The sequence below is a fragment of the Theobroma cacao genome, chromosome 6 (genome assembly GCF_000208745.1).
Source record: "Theobroma cacao cultivar B97-61/B2 chromosome 6, Criollo_cocoa_genome_V2, whole genome shotgun sequence".
Classification (NCBI taxonomy): Eukaryota; Viridiplantae; Streptophyta; class Magnoliopsida; order Malvales; family Malvaceae; genus Theobroma; species Theobroma cacao.
Window position 1 is genome coordinate 18549366 of NC_030855.1, and position 20108 is coordinate 18569473.

The 20108-nt window shown below is 33.6% G+C and overlaps 1 protein-coding gene across 1 annotated transcript; it reads right to left on the reverse strand.

Annotated features, from left to right (window-relative positions):
* On the reverse strand, positions 12176-19754 carry LOC18596048 (probable LRR receptor-like serine/threonine-protein kinase At1g05700). Its single transcript, XM_018122680.1, has 13 exons — positions 19556-19754; positions 17777-18332; positions 17015-17493; positions 16136-16271; positions 15902-15973; positions 15558-15629; positions 15338-15418; positions 14843-15003; positions 13980-14197; positions 13735-13861; positions 13538-13600; positions 13256-13445; positions 12176-12850 (listed from the first exon to the last, which is right to left on the reverse strand). The coding sequence occupies exons 1-13, from the start codon at positions 19710-19712 to the stop codon at positions 12424-12426; spliced, it is 2739 nt and encodes a 912-aa protein (XP_017978169.1). The 5' UTR covers positions 19713-19754; the 3' UTR covers positions 12176-12423.

Below are 20108 nucleotides of genomic sequence, written 5' to 3' on the forward strand. Positions count from 1 at the left end.
CTAGAAATGGATGGATACTTTTAACTAATTAGAAGTGGATGAATAGTGATGAGATTAAATGAAAAGACAAAAGTGGATAGAATAAAAGGAATACAGAAAATGTTTTGTCATCTATGTGGTATGAAAGGTCATTGGTCACATACTTGTTATATGTTGAAACATTTTGTTAAACTTTATCAAGCATCACTAAAAGCTAAAAGAAAAAAAATATCGCAACAAATTGTTTCAAGTTGATTTCAATCATGACCAAGTTGATATAACACATCAAGATGTTGCTAATTTTCTTGTCCACCCTGAAGGAGGAATTGATCATTTGATTGGTTCGAAATATCCAAAAATAAAATTTCTATATAGTTTGTTGATATGTTTTATCATAACCTTATTATGAAGATATTATTATAAGTTCTCATTATATTTAAATGATACTTCTTGTTATGTGTTTTAATAATTAATTATATATTTAATATTCTCTTATATTAACTTGCAAGTTTTTTATTGTATATATCTTATTTTATTAAAAAAAATGCATATTAATTTCGTTGAATCCAAGATCAATTATGTAGATATATGTCTAGCAGATATTGCTACAACGTATACTATATTTAAAAATAAGAAATATCTTTTTCACTTGATAATGGAAAAAGCTAATGTCAATACAATATCTAGTAGTACAAGATTAATTGAAGGCTTCGGAAGAGTTAATATTTTACTATTCAAAGGAACAAAGTTTATAATAGAGAATGCATTATCTTCAACTAAGTCTCAAAGAAATATATTAAATTTTAAATATATTTGTCTACATTGATATCATGTTGAGACAATGAATAAAAGAGACTTCATACCTCTATATTAGATTTATTATCTAGGGTAAGAAGTGTGTGTTGGAAAAATTGCCTACTTTGTTCTCTAAACTGTATTACACAAGTATTAGAATGATTGAAACTTATACTATAATAAATCAGAAGTTTACTAATGATTCTAATGTTTGGCATGACCAGTTGGCCATCTCGATTCAATAATGATGCAAAACATTATTGAAAATTTATTTAGTTATCTATTGAAAAACTAGAAGATTTTTTAATCTAATGGATTCTCTTGTGTTGCTTGCTCTAAAGATAAATTAATTATAAAGCCATCACCAGCTAAAGTTGGGACTAAATTTCAAACATTTTTGGAATGTATTTAGGATGATATATGCAGACCCATACATTCGCCACATGAACCATTTAAATATTTTATAATTTAATCGACGCATCCACTAAATAATCACATGTATGCCTATTATCAACTTGCAATTTGGCGTTTGCAAGATTACTTACCAAAATCATTTGTTTACGAGCACGTTTTCTTGATTATAAAATCAAGACTATTTATATTGATGATGTTGTTGAATTTACATCTTAAGACTTTAATAAATATTGCATATTAGTTGGAATAACTGTTGAACAACTTGTTGTTTATGTTCATACACAAAATGGTCTAGCAGAATCGTCTATTAAACACTTCCAACTGATTGCAAGATCATTGCTTATGAAAACTAAACTCCCCATTTTTGCTTAAGGAGTTACCATTTTGTATGTAATAGCACTTATACGTATCATGCCAACGAGTTATCATAAATTTTTCCTTATACAATTGGTTAATGGTCAGGGGATCAAATATTTTTCATTTAAGAATTTTTAGATGTGCTGTATATGTCCTAATTGCTCCACCACAATGCACAACGATGGGTACTTAAAAGAGGTTAGGAATATATGTTGGATACGAATCTCCATCTATAATTAAATATCTAGAACTATTAAGAGGAGATTTATTCACAGTAAGGTTTGTCAATTGTCATTTTGATGAAACAATTTTTCTAACATTAGGGAGAGAAAATAAGCAGCTGGAAAACAAAATTTCTTGAAATGCATTATCATTATCTAGTTTTGATCTTCACACAAATTAATGTGAACTTGAATTTCAAAATATAATTCATTTGCAAAATATAACAAATTAGTAGCCAAACATATTTACTGACCTAAAGAGAATAACTAAATTTCTTATACCAGGTGTAAATGCTCCTCTTAAAATTGATGTTCGTGTATGACAAGGTATGCTAGAAGCGTGGAAAACTAATCAGTTCTAAAGATAAAATCCTTGAAAAAGAAAAAGAGCAAATATTCAAAATGGTCAGAAAGAGGAAACAAACACTTTAGAAAAAACTCCTGACATAATTGATAAAATTTCAGAAGAAATTTCAGTACCTGAAATCATTAAAATGTAGGGATCTCAATAAATTATGTCATGATAAGAACAGATAGAATCAAAATGAAATAAACTTCGACGATATTTTTGGATATAATGTAACGCTTAATATTATAAAAAAAAAGATCTCGAACTTACATTTATTGAAGAATGTAGACATAGAAATGATTGACCTATGTTGAAAGATGCAATTTAGGTGGAATTGAATTCATTTGTAAAATGTGAAATTTTTGGACCTATAGTCCATATAACAAATGGTATAAAACTAGTGGGATCCAAATGCGTATCTGTACAAAAATAAAATAAGAAAAATGAGATTGTGAGATATATAAAGTACAACTTAACGCACAAGGTTGACATATTCTCTTGTGGTGGATTCAATTATAATTTTTATATTTAATTAGTCTGACAATATATGAGAAGATTAAAATGCGTCTAATGAATGTAACTACAGCCTATCTATATGGCTCATTTGATATTGATATCTCTATGAAATCCCTAAAAGATTTAAGTTGCTTGAAGCACAAAATTTGAATTCTTGAAAATTTTTTTCAATTAAATTAAATAAATATGTATAGGGATTAAAACAATCTAAATGCATATGGCATAATCACCTTAGTGACTGGCCTTAGTGAATATTTGTTGAAATAAGGTTATAAAATGATCTTATATACCCATGTGTTTTTATAAAAAGATTTGGATCTAAATTTATCATAATTACTATTTATGTTGATGACTTGAATATTATTGGAACTCTTAAAGAGTTATCAAAAGTTGTGGATTATTTAAAAAAAGAATTTGAGATAAAAGACCTTGGAAGAACAAAGTTTTGTTTGAGTCTTTAGATTAAGCAATTAACAAATGGAATTTTTGTCCATAAATCAAATTATATAGCAAAAGTGCTAAAGCAATTCTACATGGACAAAGCACATCCATAGAGTTCACAAATGATTGTAAGTTCGCTAGATGTGAAAAAAGACCATTTTCAACCTCGTGAGGATTATGAAAAACTTCTTGGTTTTAAAGTACCATAGCGTAGTGCAATTAGAGCACTAATGTATCTTGCTAGTAATAAATGATCTGATATATCATTTGCTGTAAATTTATTAGCAAGATATAGTTCTTCTCTACCTCGAAAACATTAAAAGGGAATTAAACATATACTTTTATATCTCCAAGTAACAATGGACATGAGTTTATATTATTCAAATGTATCAAAATCAAATTTAATTGATTATGCAGATGCAGAATATTTATCTGATTTGCACAAGATTCAATCCTAGATAGGTTACTTATTCACATGTAGAGGTATGACTATTTCATAGTATTTTGTAAAACAATCTATATTTGCTACTTCTTTTAACCATACAGAAATTTTGACAACTCATGAGTCAAGTCATGAATGTAATCTGTAACTCAACATATTTGAGGAACATGTTACTTGTCAATCAATAAGTAAATTTCAACAACATTATATGAAGATAATACCACTTGCATACTCTAGTTAAAGGAAGAATACATTCAAGGCCATAGAGAAAACACATTTCACCAAAGTTCTTTTTCACTCATGATCTCCAAAAAAACAGTGATATTAGTGTTCAACAAATTTGTTTAAGTGATAATCCAGTAGATTTATTCACCAAAGCCATTCCTACTACAACAATTGAAAAATTGGTACAAAAGATTGGAATGTGCTATTTTAAAGATCTTAAATAATGCAATCATCAGGGGAAATAAAATATGTACTATACTATTTTCCTTCATCAAGGTTTTTCCCACTGGGCTTTTCTTGATAAGGTTTTTAATGAGGCAGTATTTTAAAAGTGTAGTCTTGAAAAGAATTATGTATTTTTTTCCTTCAACCGGATTTTTTTCCCATGAGATTTTTTTCTAGTAAAGTTTTACTAAGACATATTCTTAATATAATGGATATTCAAAGGGGAGTGTTATGAATATATGCGTGAATATCTATTATGTTATGTATATTTAGATTCGGATGTAGATTAGATTGGGTTAACATTAGGATTTAATCTAACCATCTAATCCCTTGGTATATCTATATCATGTAAATTTTATCTAGATACGGGTTATTAGCCTATAAATAAGGCTCTCACTTCATTTGTAAATACAAACTCAAATAAGATCTTCTTATTCTCTATATACGTTTTCTCATAGTTATTCTTTCAAGTTATATTTCATAACAAATTGTACATTTATTTGAAAAAAGAATTCAATTCCACAACATTGCTTAATAAATTTGATGCATTGCTTCTAAGAGGATCCTTGAAAAGTATCGTGCCAATAAGACATTAAAAGGCCATGTTCACTAGAAAATTTGTTAAACGATTGGATTCGAGATACACATAAATTATTCTAACTTGCCATTCCTTCTTCAACAAATCTTTGATAGTTGAAGTCAAGTCTGAATTAGTATTTGGCTCATTTATTTTCATTTGAATTACCTTGCAGCGATTTTGTTGGCCATAGCCAACATCACCTGGTGACATCTCATTCTATGCCAACGACAAACTCTAATAAACACCCCATAATTTTGCTCCATATGCAAAACAATTTTGAAGTGTATCTGAAAAGCCGCATTTCCAATTCCCAAAGTGGCCATGAAAAACACCTCTCGCAGTGGATGGATGGCCTCATAGTGTTCTTTTTTTTTATTGTGATAGGATTCCTCTATCACAATTGATGGTCAAATCGAATAGCTACCCACCCATGTAATTCCAATGCTAACTAACAAAAGAATTACTTCTACAAAGCGTTTTGGCTCAACAACTCTCTTTCTCTCTCTTTTTTTTATAAAAATAAAGTTTCCATACCACATTTCTCATTTTTTTCTTTCCTTTAAAGTTTCAGCAGCAGTTTCTCTTAGGGATTCAACAGGATTTTAATTTGAATACTTGCTGAAGAATATGAAAAAAGCGTGAAAGAGGTTTTAGGAAAAAGTGAAAATATTTTAATCTTTAATTTTAATGGGAGAAAAAGAAGGGGAAAAGGAAGATAATAGAGTTAGAGAAAAAACAAAGAGGAATCAAACAAAAGAAAAGAATGGAGAAAAAAAGGAAATTTTTTTATTTAATTAATTATTAAAAACTTTTGGGTAAAATACCCAGACTCTTTAAACTTTTAAGCATAATTTAAGATGGGTTTATTAATTTTTGATATGAATAATGAGACCCAAAAGTGCAAACACCGTTAATAAAAAATATGAAATGATTAAAATACTTTTTCTTTTTTCTCTCCTATTTTTTTCTTTTAAAAATGTAGTCGATCGACGATGCTCCCATTCATCGGTCGGCTACCCAATAGCTAGATCTCACCATCCATGGCTAGATCTGGCTAGATCTAACGCATTCCCGATAAGGAGTGCAATTTGGCTGCACTCCTCAAAAGGAACGCAGATTGTGCTCTTCAAAAGGAACGTCGATCGCGTTCCTCACAACTGAATCTTGCCATCCATGGGGAGCACAGGGGTAGGGGCGTGGCTCCCCTGGGGAGTTCGGGGGGAGAGAGATCCGACTGAAGCCAGATTTGGCGCTCCTTTGCCTGAGAAAAAAGAATTAAAAATGAAAAATTATAGTTCATATGATGTGGTGATTTTTACAATTTATGAAGAGTAAAATTATCTTTTCAATATTGATATGTCATCAAACTAAAGAAACATTAACGATTGACTAATAGCTAAACTTATGTATCAAGTGAAAGATATTCTTTTGGAGCGGACTATGCATTTCGAATATTAATGGATTCACATGGAATTATAACTAAAAATTAAGAGATTATGCTATTTTACCGAAAACTTTTTAATATTTAAGTTTAAGTCCTTAAAGATTTTTAATTTTACTTTATTAATGAGATAATAGCATTTGGTGAGCTTGTGTCAAGTTTGCATCAAATATAAATTCTATGTGTGCTATTTTTGGGACTATGTGGATGTTTTTGCTACTGCGGTTTATGGGCGGTAAGGAGTTTACAAGGGAATCAGAAACAATCAATGAAGAAATAAGGCTGTGTCGGATGGATTCAACTGATGAGTATGCATTGAGTTTTGATCAAAGTGTTGCACATTTGTGGATAGAATGGCTTTTGCAACTAGTGGAAGTATGGATAGTTGTGTAAGTAAATTTCGACGTTTGTATGAAACAGGAGTAGTGGTAATTAGGTTAGCCTGTCTTGGATCCTGTTAAGCTGCCCACTTTTTGTTTATAGGTTGTTGGCTTTTGATGAGAGCCTTTAGGACCTTTTGATGTTAACGCCACTGTTTACTCAATGACTGGTTTTTTTTTTTGACAAATGTACATATTCTCTTTATCCAGATTGGAGCTCTCTGTGTTAGGAAAGTCTTTTGCGTTCTAAGCAAGAGACTTAAAATGATATTACAATGCTGAAGTTAATAATAATTTTGTTTTTAAAAAAATTAAAAAATTAAAAAATAAATATTTTTTTTGGAGTGAAATATGATTTCATTACCTTATTAAATTGAATTAAATCTGACATATAAATATATAAAGAGACAATCACTAATACTCACTATAACTTAAGAAATCTTCCCTTTACATGGTTAAAGAGCCTCATTAAAAACCTATTCATAAAAAAACCCTGAGGGATAAAAACCATGAGTAAAGGAAAAGAGTACCCTTTGAATCATATAATCATTGGGATTGCAATATCCATCCTCAACCTAACCACCTTCAAATGAACTTCTAGCCTCTCGAATGATAACAAGTTGAATATCATCAGGCATGTGAGATCAATCAAACCAAGCCATCGCTTCCTCACTCATGTCTTTTGCCCTTTTAACCAACAAATGCGCCACTTCATTACCTTCTCTTAGACAATGGAGAATAGCATCACAATCAATGCTCACTATTAGATTAAGGCAATCTTCTACAATATGGCCTAAGACACCAGACAAGTGTTTTCGTTTAATCCAATCAACCACCACCTTGCAATCCATTTCAATCTCCTTTATCATCATATTCTCCATTTGGCAGCAACGTAGAGACCAAACTAAGGCAACTAATTCAGTTTCCTCCATTGTTTGACCTGTGTGCATTCTTTTTGAGCCAGCTAATTCGACCTCCCCTGATACATTACAAACAACAAAGCCAGCTCCCATCCACCTTTCACCTGTTAACTCAAATGTAGTTGCATCCACATTCAATTTCTTCCTCTTAGCGCTCTCCATTTACATGTTCTATGTTGTTGAGAGTTCGTCCTCCTTATCCTTACCCCATTAATAGACTTGTATTGCTCTATCAAATTGCCAGCTAACTCTATTACTTGTAGCAGCTCATAACTCTTGTTCTTGAAAATTGTCATATTACGTGCTTTCCATAAAGCCCATAAGACTCTCACAATTTCTTCTGTCTCTTTTTTCTCCACCATGTGGAATAAATGAAATATCCAATCTTGCACAAAAGAGAACATCACCTCTAATTGCCTAAAACCCTATTTCGAAATTAACCATACTGCCCTAGCTATCAAGCAACAGCAAAGACAATGGAAAGCCAATTCCATCTCATTGTCACAAGATGGGCTATTAACTTAGTAATAATGTGCCTTTGAGTTAATGCTTGACGAGTTGGGAGAATACCGTTAATTGCCTTCCACATGAACAAAATGACTTTCCTTCATATGTTTAGATGCCAAATTCATTTCCAAAAACCCATTATATTTCTACTTAAACTTCCAGCATCATGCAACGACATAAAATAGTGAGTCATTTTATACCCCGAATTCACAGAGTAGTGGCCATGCATATTATAGAACCAAACCTGTTTATCAATAGGTCGTTTATAGCCAAAGGAATTGCCAAATCAAACCACGTTCATAAGGAGGAAATAAAGTGGTAATTTTCTCTTCATGCCATGTCATATTTCTGTGATTAATCAACTCTGAAACCTTCATAGCATCATCAATTTAGTGATCAGAAAAAGTGAAAAGCCTAGGTGACTCATACGGAATCCAATTATCCTTTAAGACGCTAATACTCTAACCATCACTTACTCTCCAGATTAATCCCTTGTTGACCATTTGCTGACTCTTCCGAATACTTCTCCATAAATAGTTTGGGTTAGCACCAATTGGCGTGTTTAAAAAATCTATAGTAGGGAAGTATCTTTCTTTAAGAACTTTGTAAGCAAAAGTAGGTTCTTTCATTTGGAGTCTCCAACCCTGCTTCGCAAGCATGGCTAAATTGAAACATTTGATATCTCTGAAACCTATTTCTCCTAAAAATTTAGATTCACACATCGATTTCCAATTCTTCCAATGGATTTTTTGATCCTTGCTATTTCCACCCCACCAAAATTGTGCAATCATAGAGTCAATTTCATGACAGATGGAATTCGATGGCCTGAAATAGCTCATAATGTAAGTTGGAATTGCTCGCACTACAAATTTAATAAGAATTTCTCTCCCCGCTGCAGATAGCAATTTATTTTTCCAATTTGAGATGTGTTTAACAACCCTTTCTTTGACATAATTGAAAATCTATTTTTTGGAACCTTCTGCAACTAAAGGCATTCCCAAATACATACCACCCCATTGTGCTTCATTAATATCAAGCATTTGACTTACCATTGCTCTATCCTCTATTGAAGTATTTCTACTAAATAACAAACCAAATTTATCCTTGTTGATTTTCTGACCTGAAGCAGCTTCATATTTTTCAAAAATTTCCTTCAATGCTTGTACTTCTTGCTGTTTGACCTTTCCAAAAATCATACTATTGTCTGCAAACAAAAGATGAGTAATATTTGTTCCATTATGGCATATCTTCATTCCCAAAATGCTCTTTGCCACCTTAGTCCAATTTAGCAAGCCAGAAAGGGCTTCTGACACAATTACGAAAAGAAAAGGAGCAAGTGGATCACCTTGACGCAAACCTCTCGAGGGTATAAATCTCTGTCCTGGTACACCATTGATCAATGCCGAATATACACCGTTGTAATGCATCTCCAAATCATATCAATAAAGATTCCTTTAAAGCCCATCTTTCGCATTGTTTCCTTAACACAAGTCCACTCCACCCTGTCGTAAACTTTGCTCATATCAAGTTTAAGAGCAAAATTGCTTATCTTCCCCAATCTTTTGTTATGTAAAGCATGGATGATTTCTTGGGTGACAATGACATTATTTGATATTTGCCTGCCTTATACCAAAGCACTCTGATTTTCTGAAATGACGGCTGGCAAGATAAGTTTTAGTCTGTTTGTGAGAACTTTGCATGCAATGTTGTAAAAGGTATTACGCAGACTAATTGGACGAAATTGGCTCACTTTCTCCGGTTAACTGACTTTTAGAATCAAGACTAGATGTGTATGATTAATATCTGGATCCTGGATCCTTCCTTCCAAAAATTCAACAACATATTTATGCACATCATTCTTAAGGTTTTCCCAAAATTTTTGGAAAAATAATGCAGGGAGACCGTCAGGGCCTAAGGCTTTCATGGGGTGCATCTGAAACAAAGCTAGCCTTACCTCTTCCTTCGAAATTTCACCATTCAATTGCCCATTCATCTCAGGCGTTACCTTAGCTTGAATTCCTGTCCATCTTTCTACAATTCGCGTTGTTGGATTCGATGTAGTAAATACTTGAGAGAAAAAACTACTGACCTCCTAATAAAGCTCTTCTTGTGACTCTGTCCATGCATCATCTTCCTTCTTTATAGCCCACATTGTGTTTTTGCTCCTTCTCTCTTTAGCTCTCTGATGAAAGAATTTTGTGTTCTTATCACCATCTCGTAAGCACTCAATCCGGGAACGTTATCTCCACATCACCTCTTCATCCCGAGTCAAGCTATTTAGCTCTGCTTGAGTATGTTTTAACTTTTGCAAATTAACACCCGTCAAATGCATATCTTGAATTTTTTCTTTTTTTCTTCCTAATCTTCACCTGCAAATGATTCAAAGGGTTTGGTTTTTGAGCCCGTAACTAGTTTTTAATTCTCTCTGGTTTACCCATAAGTCCATATGATTAATCTGCCAGAGTAGATAAAGCATCCGATATAGCTTTGTTACATACCTCATCAGATAACCATGCTTTCTTATAATGGAATCGTCTTCGCTAGCGTACCTTTCGAAGATAAAACAAATCCAACCTTTGTGCCAGGTGGTCAGAAGCTCCCAATTGTTCATTAAATATTGAAGCTCATGGGAATAACTCTCTCCACTTTTTCGTACACAAAGCCCTATTCAGTCTACAATGAATGAAAACTTCTGCATCTCGGTTGTTCCACCAAGTATACTTTGGCCCTTTGTAACCCATATCCCTTAATGCGCAGTCAGAGCATGTCTCACGGAATTCACTCATTTGTACTTTCTTTCTTTCTGGCCCACCTTCCTTTTCACTAGCAAAGAATATTTCATTGAAGTCCCTCACACATAACCACAGCAATTGCGATCGCGTCCCAAGCTGTCTGAGTAAACTCCAACTTCGATGTCTATCTTTTGCATTTGGTAAACCATAAAATCCAGTAAATCTCCACTTGGAACCTTTCAACAAAATTTCTGTGTCTATATGGTTTCTAGAATAAGAAGTCACAGCAATATCAACATCTTTCCTCCAAACAATTGCCAAACCTCCTGCTCTTCCATTAGCATCCAGTGCCAGGCACCCATCCATACCAAACCTAATTCTCAATCTCTCCATCTCCGAACCACTCTTTTTTGTCTCCATCAAAAAGACTATATTGGGATTTTTGCTCCTAAGATAATCTAGAAGCATTTGAATTGTACGAGGATTCCCGAATCCTCAACGATTCCAACAAATTATCCTCATTTATCCAAGCAGTGCTAGTCATTTTGACCATTTTGCACCGCTGGTTCATTAGAAACTATGTCAACCAAATTCAACTTCTTCCCACATTCCACCACTTTCTCCAAGTTCCCTTCATCCAATCTCTTCTTTTTCTTCTCCAACCCTAACAATTTAAAAAAAAAAAACCTAATTTTCTTTAAATTAATTTGGAGAGCGATCAATTTCTTTCTTTCTATATTTTTTTCTTTAGATAGGGTAATTGACAATGTCATTGAATACCAAAAATATTCTTTCTTTAAAAAATACATTCAATCTAGAAAGCGTAATTGACAATGTCATTGAATACCAAAACTATTCTCTTTTTGTCATCCATCTTTTCCCTGAAAAATAATAGAAAGACAGAAGAATTTTCAAATTGTATTCCAAAGATGAAGAAAAAGAAACTCATCCACAATTCTCTAAGAAACTTGTTTGTTCAATAAATGGAATCTATCTAGAAGCTCATTCGGAACCTAACACTCGACCTTATTCGGCCTTTTTGGCAAAAGATGAAGCCAGCAAAAATTCAAGTGAGAAAAGAAATTGCACTGCAACTTGAATAACAAATAGAGGATGTAGACACCCATTTGTGTCCGAGAACAAACAAAAAATATATAAATAAATAAAATACAAAAATAAAAATAAAAAATGCAGAAAAACAAAAAATTAATTACGAGAAAATACAAAAAAGGAAAGCAAGTAAGGGGCTTCTCTTTTGCTTTTCTGCAATTGGCCCAAGCACATTATTATGCTGGTCGTGATGGGCATTTTTATCTTTCTTTTTGTAAAGAGATAAATGTGTAGAAAAAACATATGAATATTTGTCTTATTAATTGGTGCATGATTTTTCTCAATTCTTAGAAAAAAAGATCTGTAAAAGAAGAAACTGCTCCTGCTTCTCTTTTATATGTTTATCATTTATCAACCTGCATTTCCTTCCTTTCTATATTTGATTCAGCACCATGGTTTTCAACGGAGATCTCCCTGTACCTAAATACTTATATATCTTATCACATTAAACTTTTTTAAATTATAATTCTATTTGTTTAGGTACTCCTTGCAGAGTTCTAACTCAATTAATTTTGCAGAAATATTCACTAGGGACAAAATAGATAGATGAATGGGAATTTTTGTGTTCATTTTTCATCCCATGGAACTCAACAATAACAAATGTTCAAGTATACAAACACTGTGCATTCTGGAAACAAGAGAAAAGAAAAGGGATTACGCCAATTGCTAAGCTGTCTGTAACTTATTCGTATGTCTTCAGGAAAGATTTTAGAAAGACATACTGCAAGTTTACTGGAAAAAAGCTCTCACCGCAAATTTGACAGCGAAACATGGAGATATGTCTGGTAGCTACCTGGGGATGGGAACCATATCTGAATCCAGGTCCAAAAGGGACATTTCAGGTAAGTTGCTTGATGTTGTTATGCTGCTCTGCATTCTTTCAGTTCTCCCGAGAGCCATCTCTATAGCCATGCATTCCTTCAGTTCAGTTAATACAAGACTCATGTCAGGCCTTTGGATTGAAGCTGGTTGTGCACATGACATGGCTATCTCCACCACTTTCCAGGCAGCATTGACATCGAATTCACCTTGCAACCTGGGATCAATAATGCTCCGAATGTCTCCCTTTTCCACTATTGGACTCAGCCATTGAAGTACGTGAATGCCGCAGTCAGGGATCCTTATTATTGCAGGCTGCCCTGTGATTAGCTCAAATAGGATAATTCCAAAGCTGTAAACATCGCTTTTCTTGTTTAGGTTCCCTGAACATTGAAATCTATATGGAAAACACAAACGGTTTCTGTCAGTAGGAGTTTTGTATAAATTAGATGAATGAAACAAGCATAAAAGTCTTTTTATGTTTTCTTTCAATATCGTTTTTGCTTATCCAATGATGCTGAGAAATTAAATTATTAGAGATTATTTGGATGAGCCCAGTCCCAGAGCCTGTAGAGAATGGAAGATCAGATGACGCATCCAGAGCCTAACACTTGGGATTTGAAAGTTAACATGATCCAATCTGTGAGGCTAAGATAACATTTTGCCAACGGAAAATGTTACTAGGTTTAGATAGCAGTTATGTGAGAATTCTCATCAAGATTTAAGGAGCGGATCAGTTATAATTAAAGAATTAAGAAATTAAACAAATTCAGATAAATTTCATCAAGTTTTAGATAATTACTCAGGATCAAGATATCCGGGTGTGCCAGCAGGGCAAGTTGATATGTGAGACTGATTTTCTGTTATGAAAATTTTAGACAACCCAAAATCAGCTATCTTCGCTTGCATGCTTTCGGTCAATAAGATGTTCGCAGATTTCAAATCTCTATGAACTACGGGCGGTTTGCAACCATTATGTAGATACTCCAAACCTGCAACTCTAGAAAGTCATTAGTTAAGATCTGTTTTAAGGGGAGAAAAGGAATTTACAAATCAAATACATTAAAAAAAGTCATTGTCGAACCATAGGCAGCATCTATGGCAATTTGAAGCCTTTCTTTCCATTTGAAAACATTTCTGTTTGTGCCTGCGTGCAAAAAACACATCAAAATTATCAAAGGGAATAGACAATAGGCTTGCAACTTTGCAGAAATAAGTACATAGATTAAACTCAACTTTTCATTTAAAACAAACAAATTTTAAAGATAATATTGTTCATACCTGATAAGTGCTGTCTCAAGTTTCCATTTGCCATGTACTCATAAATCAGCGCCATCTTGCCATTCTCATCACAGTAACCAATAAGAGATACAAGATTTCTATGATGAACAATCATTAAAAGTTGTACCTGCAATATTTTAAAATGGTGCTTCATCATATCCAAACGAATTTATTGTCATAATTATATATCATATTGATGCTAATTTCAACATAGGATAAACCTTTTGGCTGCATTAAAATCTGACCTCTGCTCGAAATTCTTTAAATCCTTGCTTTGATGATGGCGACAGTAATTTGACCGCAACTGGAGTTTCATCATTCAGAGTACCAAGGTAAACTTTTCCAAATCCTCCCTCGCCAACGACAGTTGTGAAGTTACCGGTGATTTTAACAATCTGAGAGTAAGTGAAGGGTCGATTCTTTGATTTAAATGACCCTTCCTTGGATGACTTGATCAGAGGCTCTACAACAACAGTGAAGTTATCATTTGTATTATTCTTGTTGTATCAGAAGAAAGTGTTTTCAGATAATTGTAGGGAAATTGGATGGCCCAGAGATGAGCTTTAGTAATAAAGGATTATACAATTCCTATGTGAATAGGAAAAGTTAGTAGTCCTGGTTTATTGGAGAAAATTTGAATTTACAAGTGATCTGCACTCATAGTCTCTAATTGAAATTCTCTTACAAAATACCTACCCAAAAGCCCTCCATATGGTGGTGAATAAGAAAGGTGGATTTCTAGTCTTAATGAGAGGTGTTAGTAACTTTTATGGTGTGTGTTCCTACCACTCCAATGCCAGAAAGCCTAAAACAACTAATTGCTAACAGTGTGTCCACACTATTTAAGCATGGGTGTCGACGCCTGCTGGTTTAAAAATAAATGGCTTGAATTCAAACCACATACAACACTCATGCAGTATGTCTACAGTTATCAGGTCCAGTATATGCTCTAAACTTAAGAAATAAACAGCATCTCGAGTAGTGACGTTATCATGTAGTGATAATCTCGACACTGATAAACAGGGCCAGTCTTGAAAACCAGAGGAATTAACAAACTTGACTAATTTCGATGCAAAAACAAAAACTATACGTGAAAGAAAGAAAGTACCTCGTTGTCTTCTCCTTCTAATTATGCAAAATACAAATAGAATGCTCAAGAAGATGAGGACCAAAACAGATACAATCGATGCAACAACTGGAACAACAAACTTGTTCTTTTCTTTATCATGACATGAATCCATTTGGCATAAATCTGGATTTTCGGGCAAACTGGCATTGAACAGAATAGACAAATCTCAAAATGCATCAATTGAAATATGACAAATTATTGCATATAGAATCAAAATTCGTTCGGAAACTTGTAACAAGATTGCAATCAGTATTAAAACTAACTATTGATTGAAACCCTGACATAATGATTAGTCCCATATGGTTTCTGTTAAAATATAGTTGACTAATTCATTCGAAAAAGATTTTATCATATTGTCGAAGGAAAAGCAGTGTCAAAGCAACATGGGAGTCATAAGAACAGGGAAATTAATTGAGTTACAGTAAGATGAGTTTGAATCGTTATAGCGTATAAAGTCTGTAGAAGATTACAAACCTCAAAACCAGGGATCCATTATCAGACTTGTCCTTGAGAGATTGGGGAACTGAACCTGTGAGCTGGTTTCCAGATAAATTTCTACGCAGAAAGTGATATATAAATTTTTGTTTTCATAGCTGAGTACTGCGACCTTATGAATGTGCATTATAAACAATTAGGTAAACTTTTATATCGTAGCTGAAAAATTAGAATCCTGAAATTAGTATGCGTAACTTACAGGACTTTCAAATTTGGCAGTTGCGATAAAACTTCTGGCACTGGCCCTGTTAATTCATTGTTTGATAAGTCACTGAAAACAAAAAATTAATCGAGTAAACATTTTGAGTGAAAATTCCATAAAGTCATAAAAGAAAGTAATACTCTGTCTTGTCATAGATAGGGTTGCATATGCTCTAAAAACAGAATCTGCAGCTTTGTAACTATTGTGTAGTAGCCGCAAAAAAGAGCTGCTCAATTGAAGGATCATGCTGATACTGCTGCAAAGGGGATATTTGGACAAATATTTTCTAGGAGTCACTTCTTGTCTATAACAACTTTAAAAGCTAGAAGGTTAATACTCACAGGGACTCTATTGCCTGCAGATCAGAGAATGACAAAGAAATCGCCCCCATTAATTTACTTGCACTCAGGTTCCTGCAAGGAATTTAGCAATACGGAGAAATATATCGCCGTGAATATCATAAATATATAATGTATTGCATTCTAATGCATGACTCCCACTAAGACTTTTTATTTGAAAAATGTTGTTGCAATGGATGTGGAATACATCTTTGGATGACTTGAAACTGCACTCACAGTGATATGATCCTTGGAGTACCGTTGAACCTGCAGGTTAAACCACTCCAGGTATATACTTCGGGGAGGCACGGATCTCCTTGCCAATCATCTTTGATTATGTTGTATGTTTGCTTGATGGCCATGATAGCATCACCTAAATGGTCAAATTTCAAAAAGAAAATGGTTGAGAATTGAACTTAGCTAACAAGTAGCAGCCATATGAAAGTACCACAGAACCAACATTTCCAAATTTGCAGTTAGTTTTCGGATGTAAAATTAGTTTTTTCTTTTCCTAGGATTATTTGCAGGAACATTCTCAGCTTTCCAAGCCATTCACCTTTCCTCTGCATTTTTATTCTGGTAAAACTACACTGCAGCCCTCTAACTCTGAGCATGAAATGGCATTCTTTAGGGGATACAGCGGGAGTAACGGGCTAAAAAGGAAATAACTAAACATCCGCAAATCTTGGTCATGCCACACACGACACAACACAACAACCATATCACTATATATGAAACAATGTGACTCAATCCGTTTCGGACATCACAGGCTCATAAAAGAACATGTGACCCTAACTCCATATGCTTGAAGTGGGTCCCTAGTCAATCCATTCAATGATAGCTATTTATTATTGCGATGAACCTAGACCATGGTAAAATACATTTTTCCACCTTCCACAATAACAGCTAATTGCTTCGACGGTAGATATAGAAAAAGCGCTTGAATGAGGTTCTTCTTTTGTTTATCCCACGTGGTGATTGGCTGATTGCTTCTTAATTCCTGTTTCTTACCTAACCCCAGAAATTTGACTGATGACCAAGGAATTTCAAAAGTATCCAACCAAAGACTAAAAAGGAATTGATTTAGAAAATGAAATGAACAAAATGAAAAAGCACCGTCTGTTGTGGCAGTTGGTGAAAATGGAAGTGGAAGAACTCTGTAAAACTCCATGGCGTTGAGTATTGGGGGAAGGTCGGATTCCTCTGTTGCATCAATAGTAAAGTTAATTACTCCTTGAACCGGTAAATTCTGGGAGCTTACCGATAACGGCTTTAAATACTCAAGAGTAATCGGTTTACTCTTGACACCATTCAAAGTGATGGTGAATTTTCTAAGTTGATCTTGCCGCGCAGTCTCTACAACCTCAGCGAAGTAAAAGCAGACAAGATATTGACTAGAGGGGAAAAGAGATGAGTGGTAAGTATAATTCAGGGATCTGGAGCCATTGACTGGCCGGATAGCAGTTCTCAAGACCTCAGCCGGTACTTTGTATAAATCATTACCCTGGTTGGCGATATTCAATGAGGGAGAAATCGGAACAGAACTCGGAAACTGGAGAGGTAGCCAGATGCGGTCATAACCATCATCCTTGTACCTATTGAGAGACACATTTGGATGAATAGAAATAAATTAATGTATAAGAGAAAAAATTAAACCACATGGATCATTAACAGAAATATATGCAACCTCTACCACGAACAATTATATAACATTAATTAATTATAATTGTTCAAAATGTAAAATAAGAATAAAAATATAATACCCACGAATTAATTAATAGCGAAATCAGAGGAATACATAAATTAAGCACCAAATATATTATTCAACAACGACATTACAATTTACAACGACAAGTGATAACATAACAGTAGTCTTACCTGAAAGAGTTATTACTAGAGATGCCCAGGTCAACAGTCTTGACGTTTCCTAGTGCTACGGAGTTGGTTGTATTAAAAGCTGAATCATTTGAAAGCCGTAATTCCAATGCCGAAATGAAAGGAACTCCAAAGCCGGTGTTTACAAGACATACATATCCAGTATCAGCTGTGAAGAAGTGAATAATTTCGAGGAAGAGCATGTACCACACGGATGGCAATCTCACGGTGTCCCAGTAATTAACTCCCACATATAGCTCAAATTCTGGTATTTTATTCTTGTTATCATAATTTCCATATAAAAAGGAAGCCCTAATACGGTAGCTGTTATTTCTGCCTTGTTCAGGTTTCAGAGTGTAACAGTTCTTTTTTCCATTAGGAAAACTTCTCAAGTTCCTGTACTCCCTCCAATGCACAGGGTAATAATTGGTACCGCTGGCACTAGGTGATATGTCATGGTTTTCACCAGTTCCAATAAAATCTTTATCGGACTTGTAGAATATACCAGTTTCATCGTTAAGGTAGTCTTCCTCTACTCCGCAATCGATGCTTATGAAACCTTATCATCATTTAGAGCACATAACCAATTACTGTCTGGAGTTACCAAATTAATCTTCGTGCGTTGATGTTCATATTAATATCCACAAATATAAAAAGACTGTTCTACATTTATTATAATGATGAATAGTAGTATACTATCTTGTAGATTTTTTTTTTTACAATATTTATATAAAGTTGCTGGTATATTTTAACAAGTCAGATTTTCAATAAAGTTGATGATTTTATATGCATCTCTTATTAGTTTCATTTTGTCAAGTCAAACCCTTCTCTTATTTTATTAAAAGAATGGAGGAAAAATTACATAAATTTTATTCACAGTGTACGCAAAATTAAGTTATGCCATTTAATAAACCACCCAGCTAAATCTATCAAATTAAAAAGCTTTTTGCCAAATAATATTTCTCATTTTAAAATATATAGTTAAAATATTGTGGGAAGATGAAGTTTGGTACTTTGGATAGTTGGAGTTGAATATTTATAAATATTATAGTGAAAATAATTGTAAATGATATGAATATAATAAGATATCAAAAATAAAATTTGTTGCAATGAGAAATTATTTTAAAAATTATTTAGTCAATTTTAATGTCATACCTTTTGAAAGGAAATAAAATTAACTACCACCTCATTAATATTCATGGTTTTTGATTTTTCTTTTTTACAAAAACGGATGCTTATAATAGGAACTCAAAATTGAATTGTTACATCGAACGAGAAAATGAAATTAACAAAAAAGGGTTCTGAAAAAAAAAATCTTTCTTAGGTATCAGAGTAAATTAAACAAATTAGGTGTTTAAAATTATGATTTGAAAATAGTGTAAAGTTAATGTGAGTACTGAGTCAACAATACCAATTATGACTTTTCCAAAAAAAAAAAAAACTAATATCATTTATGGATCAAACTGATCATGACTTATATTCAAATCAATCCTCCTAAAAAGAAAGTTATAAATCGAAATCCACATTCCCAATAATATTCAACAATAACAAGAAGCGAAGCTAAGGAACTTGGTGGCTAGCTCTACTCCAAAATATTTTGTTAAAGAAACTAGCGTCCGGTTCCTCCTATACATATGCTAATTAATGTACTGTGCCGCTAGAACATTGCTCAATGTCGCATTAGAGTTGGATTAATTTTAGAAACATCCCTAGGAAAATAAGAATAAGCTGGTTGACAGCAAATTAAATTAAGTTGAAGAGAAGATTTATGCATGCACTTACCCGGATTATTTTGAGTGGCCAACTTTCTTCTTCCGACGTCTTGTTTGGTGGCCTCAGTTAGTGTGGGAGTATCCCAAGAAGACGTAATCCCGAAAACGAAAATGAAGAGTGGCAGTAGATTATGGAGCACGATAAACAATTTGTGTCTACCCACCATGCTGCTCTAATTTCCTTAGGAATTATGGATACAGATGCTTTGATTGAGATGCTCAATTGCCAATTTATATATAGTTACTACTAAAGATTATTTGCACTTAAGACCACGACTTGTAGGGCTTTTGGCGTAAGGAGAACGCCCAAGACTTTTCTGTTGGGTTATGGTTTTCCGGTGAAATCATAAATAACCGCGTTGTCATGGCCTACTTTTTTGTCTACTCCTCTTTTGCTTCATTATTTGCCTTCAATTTCTTAGATGTTCTAACCCTTCTTCTGGGTCTACGTGTTTGAACTAATCTTAAAAGAAAGCTACAGAGGCTATGCTTCATTCTTTCCAGATAAATGCATCAGGTTAGAAGTAAACTCTAGTCGACTACTCTCCACCAATAAGAAACTT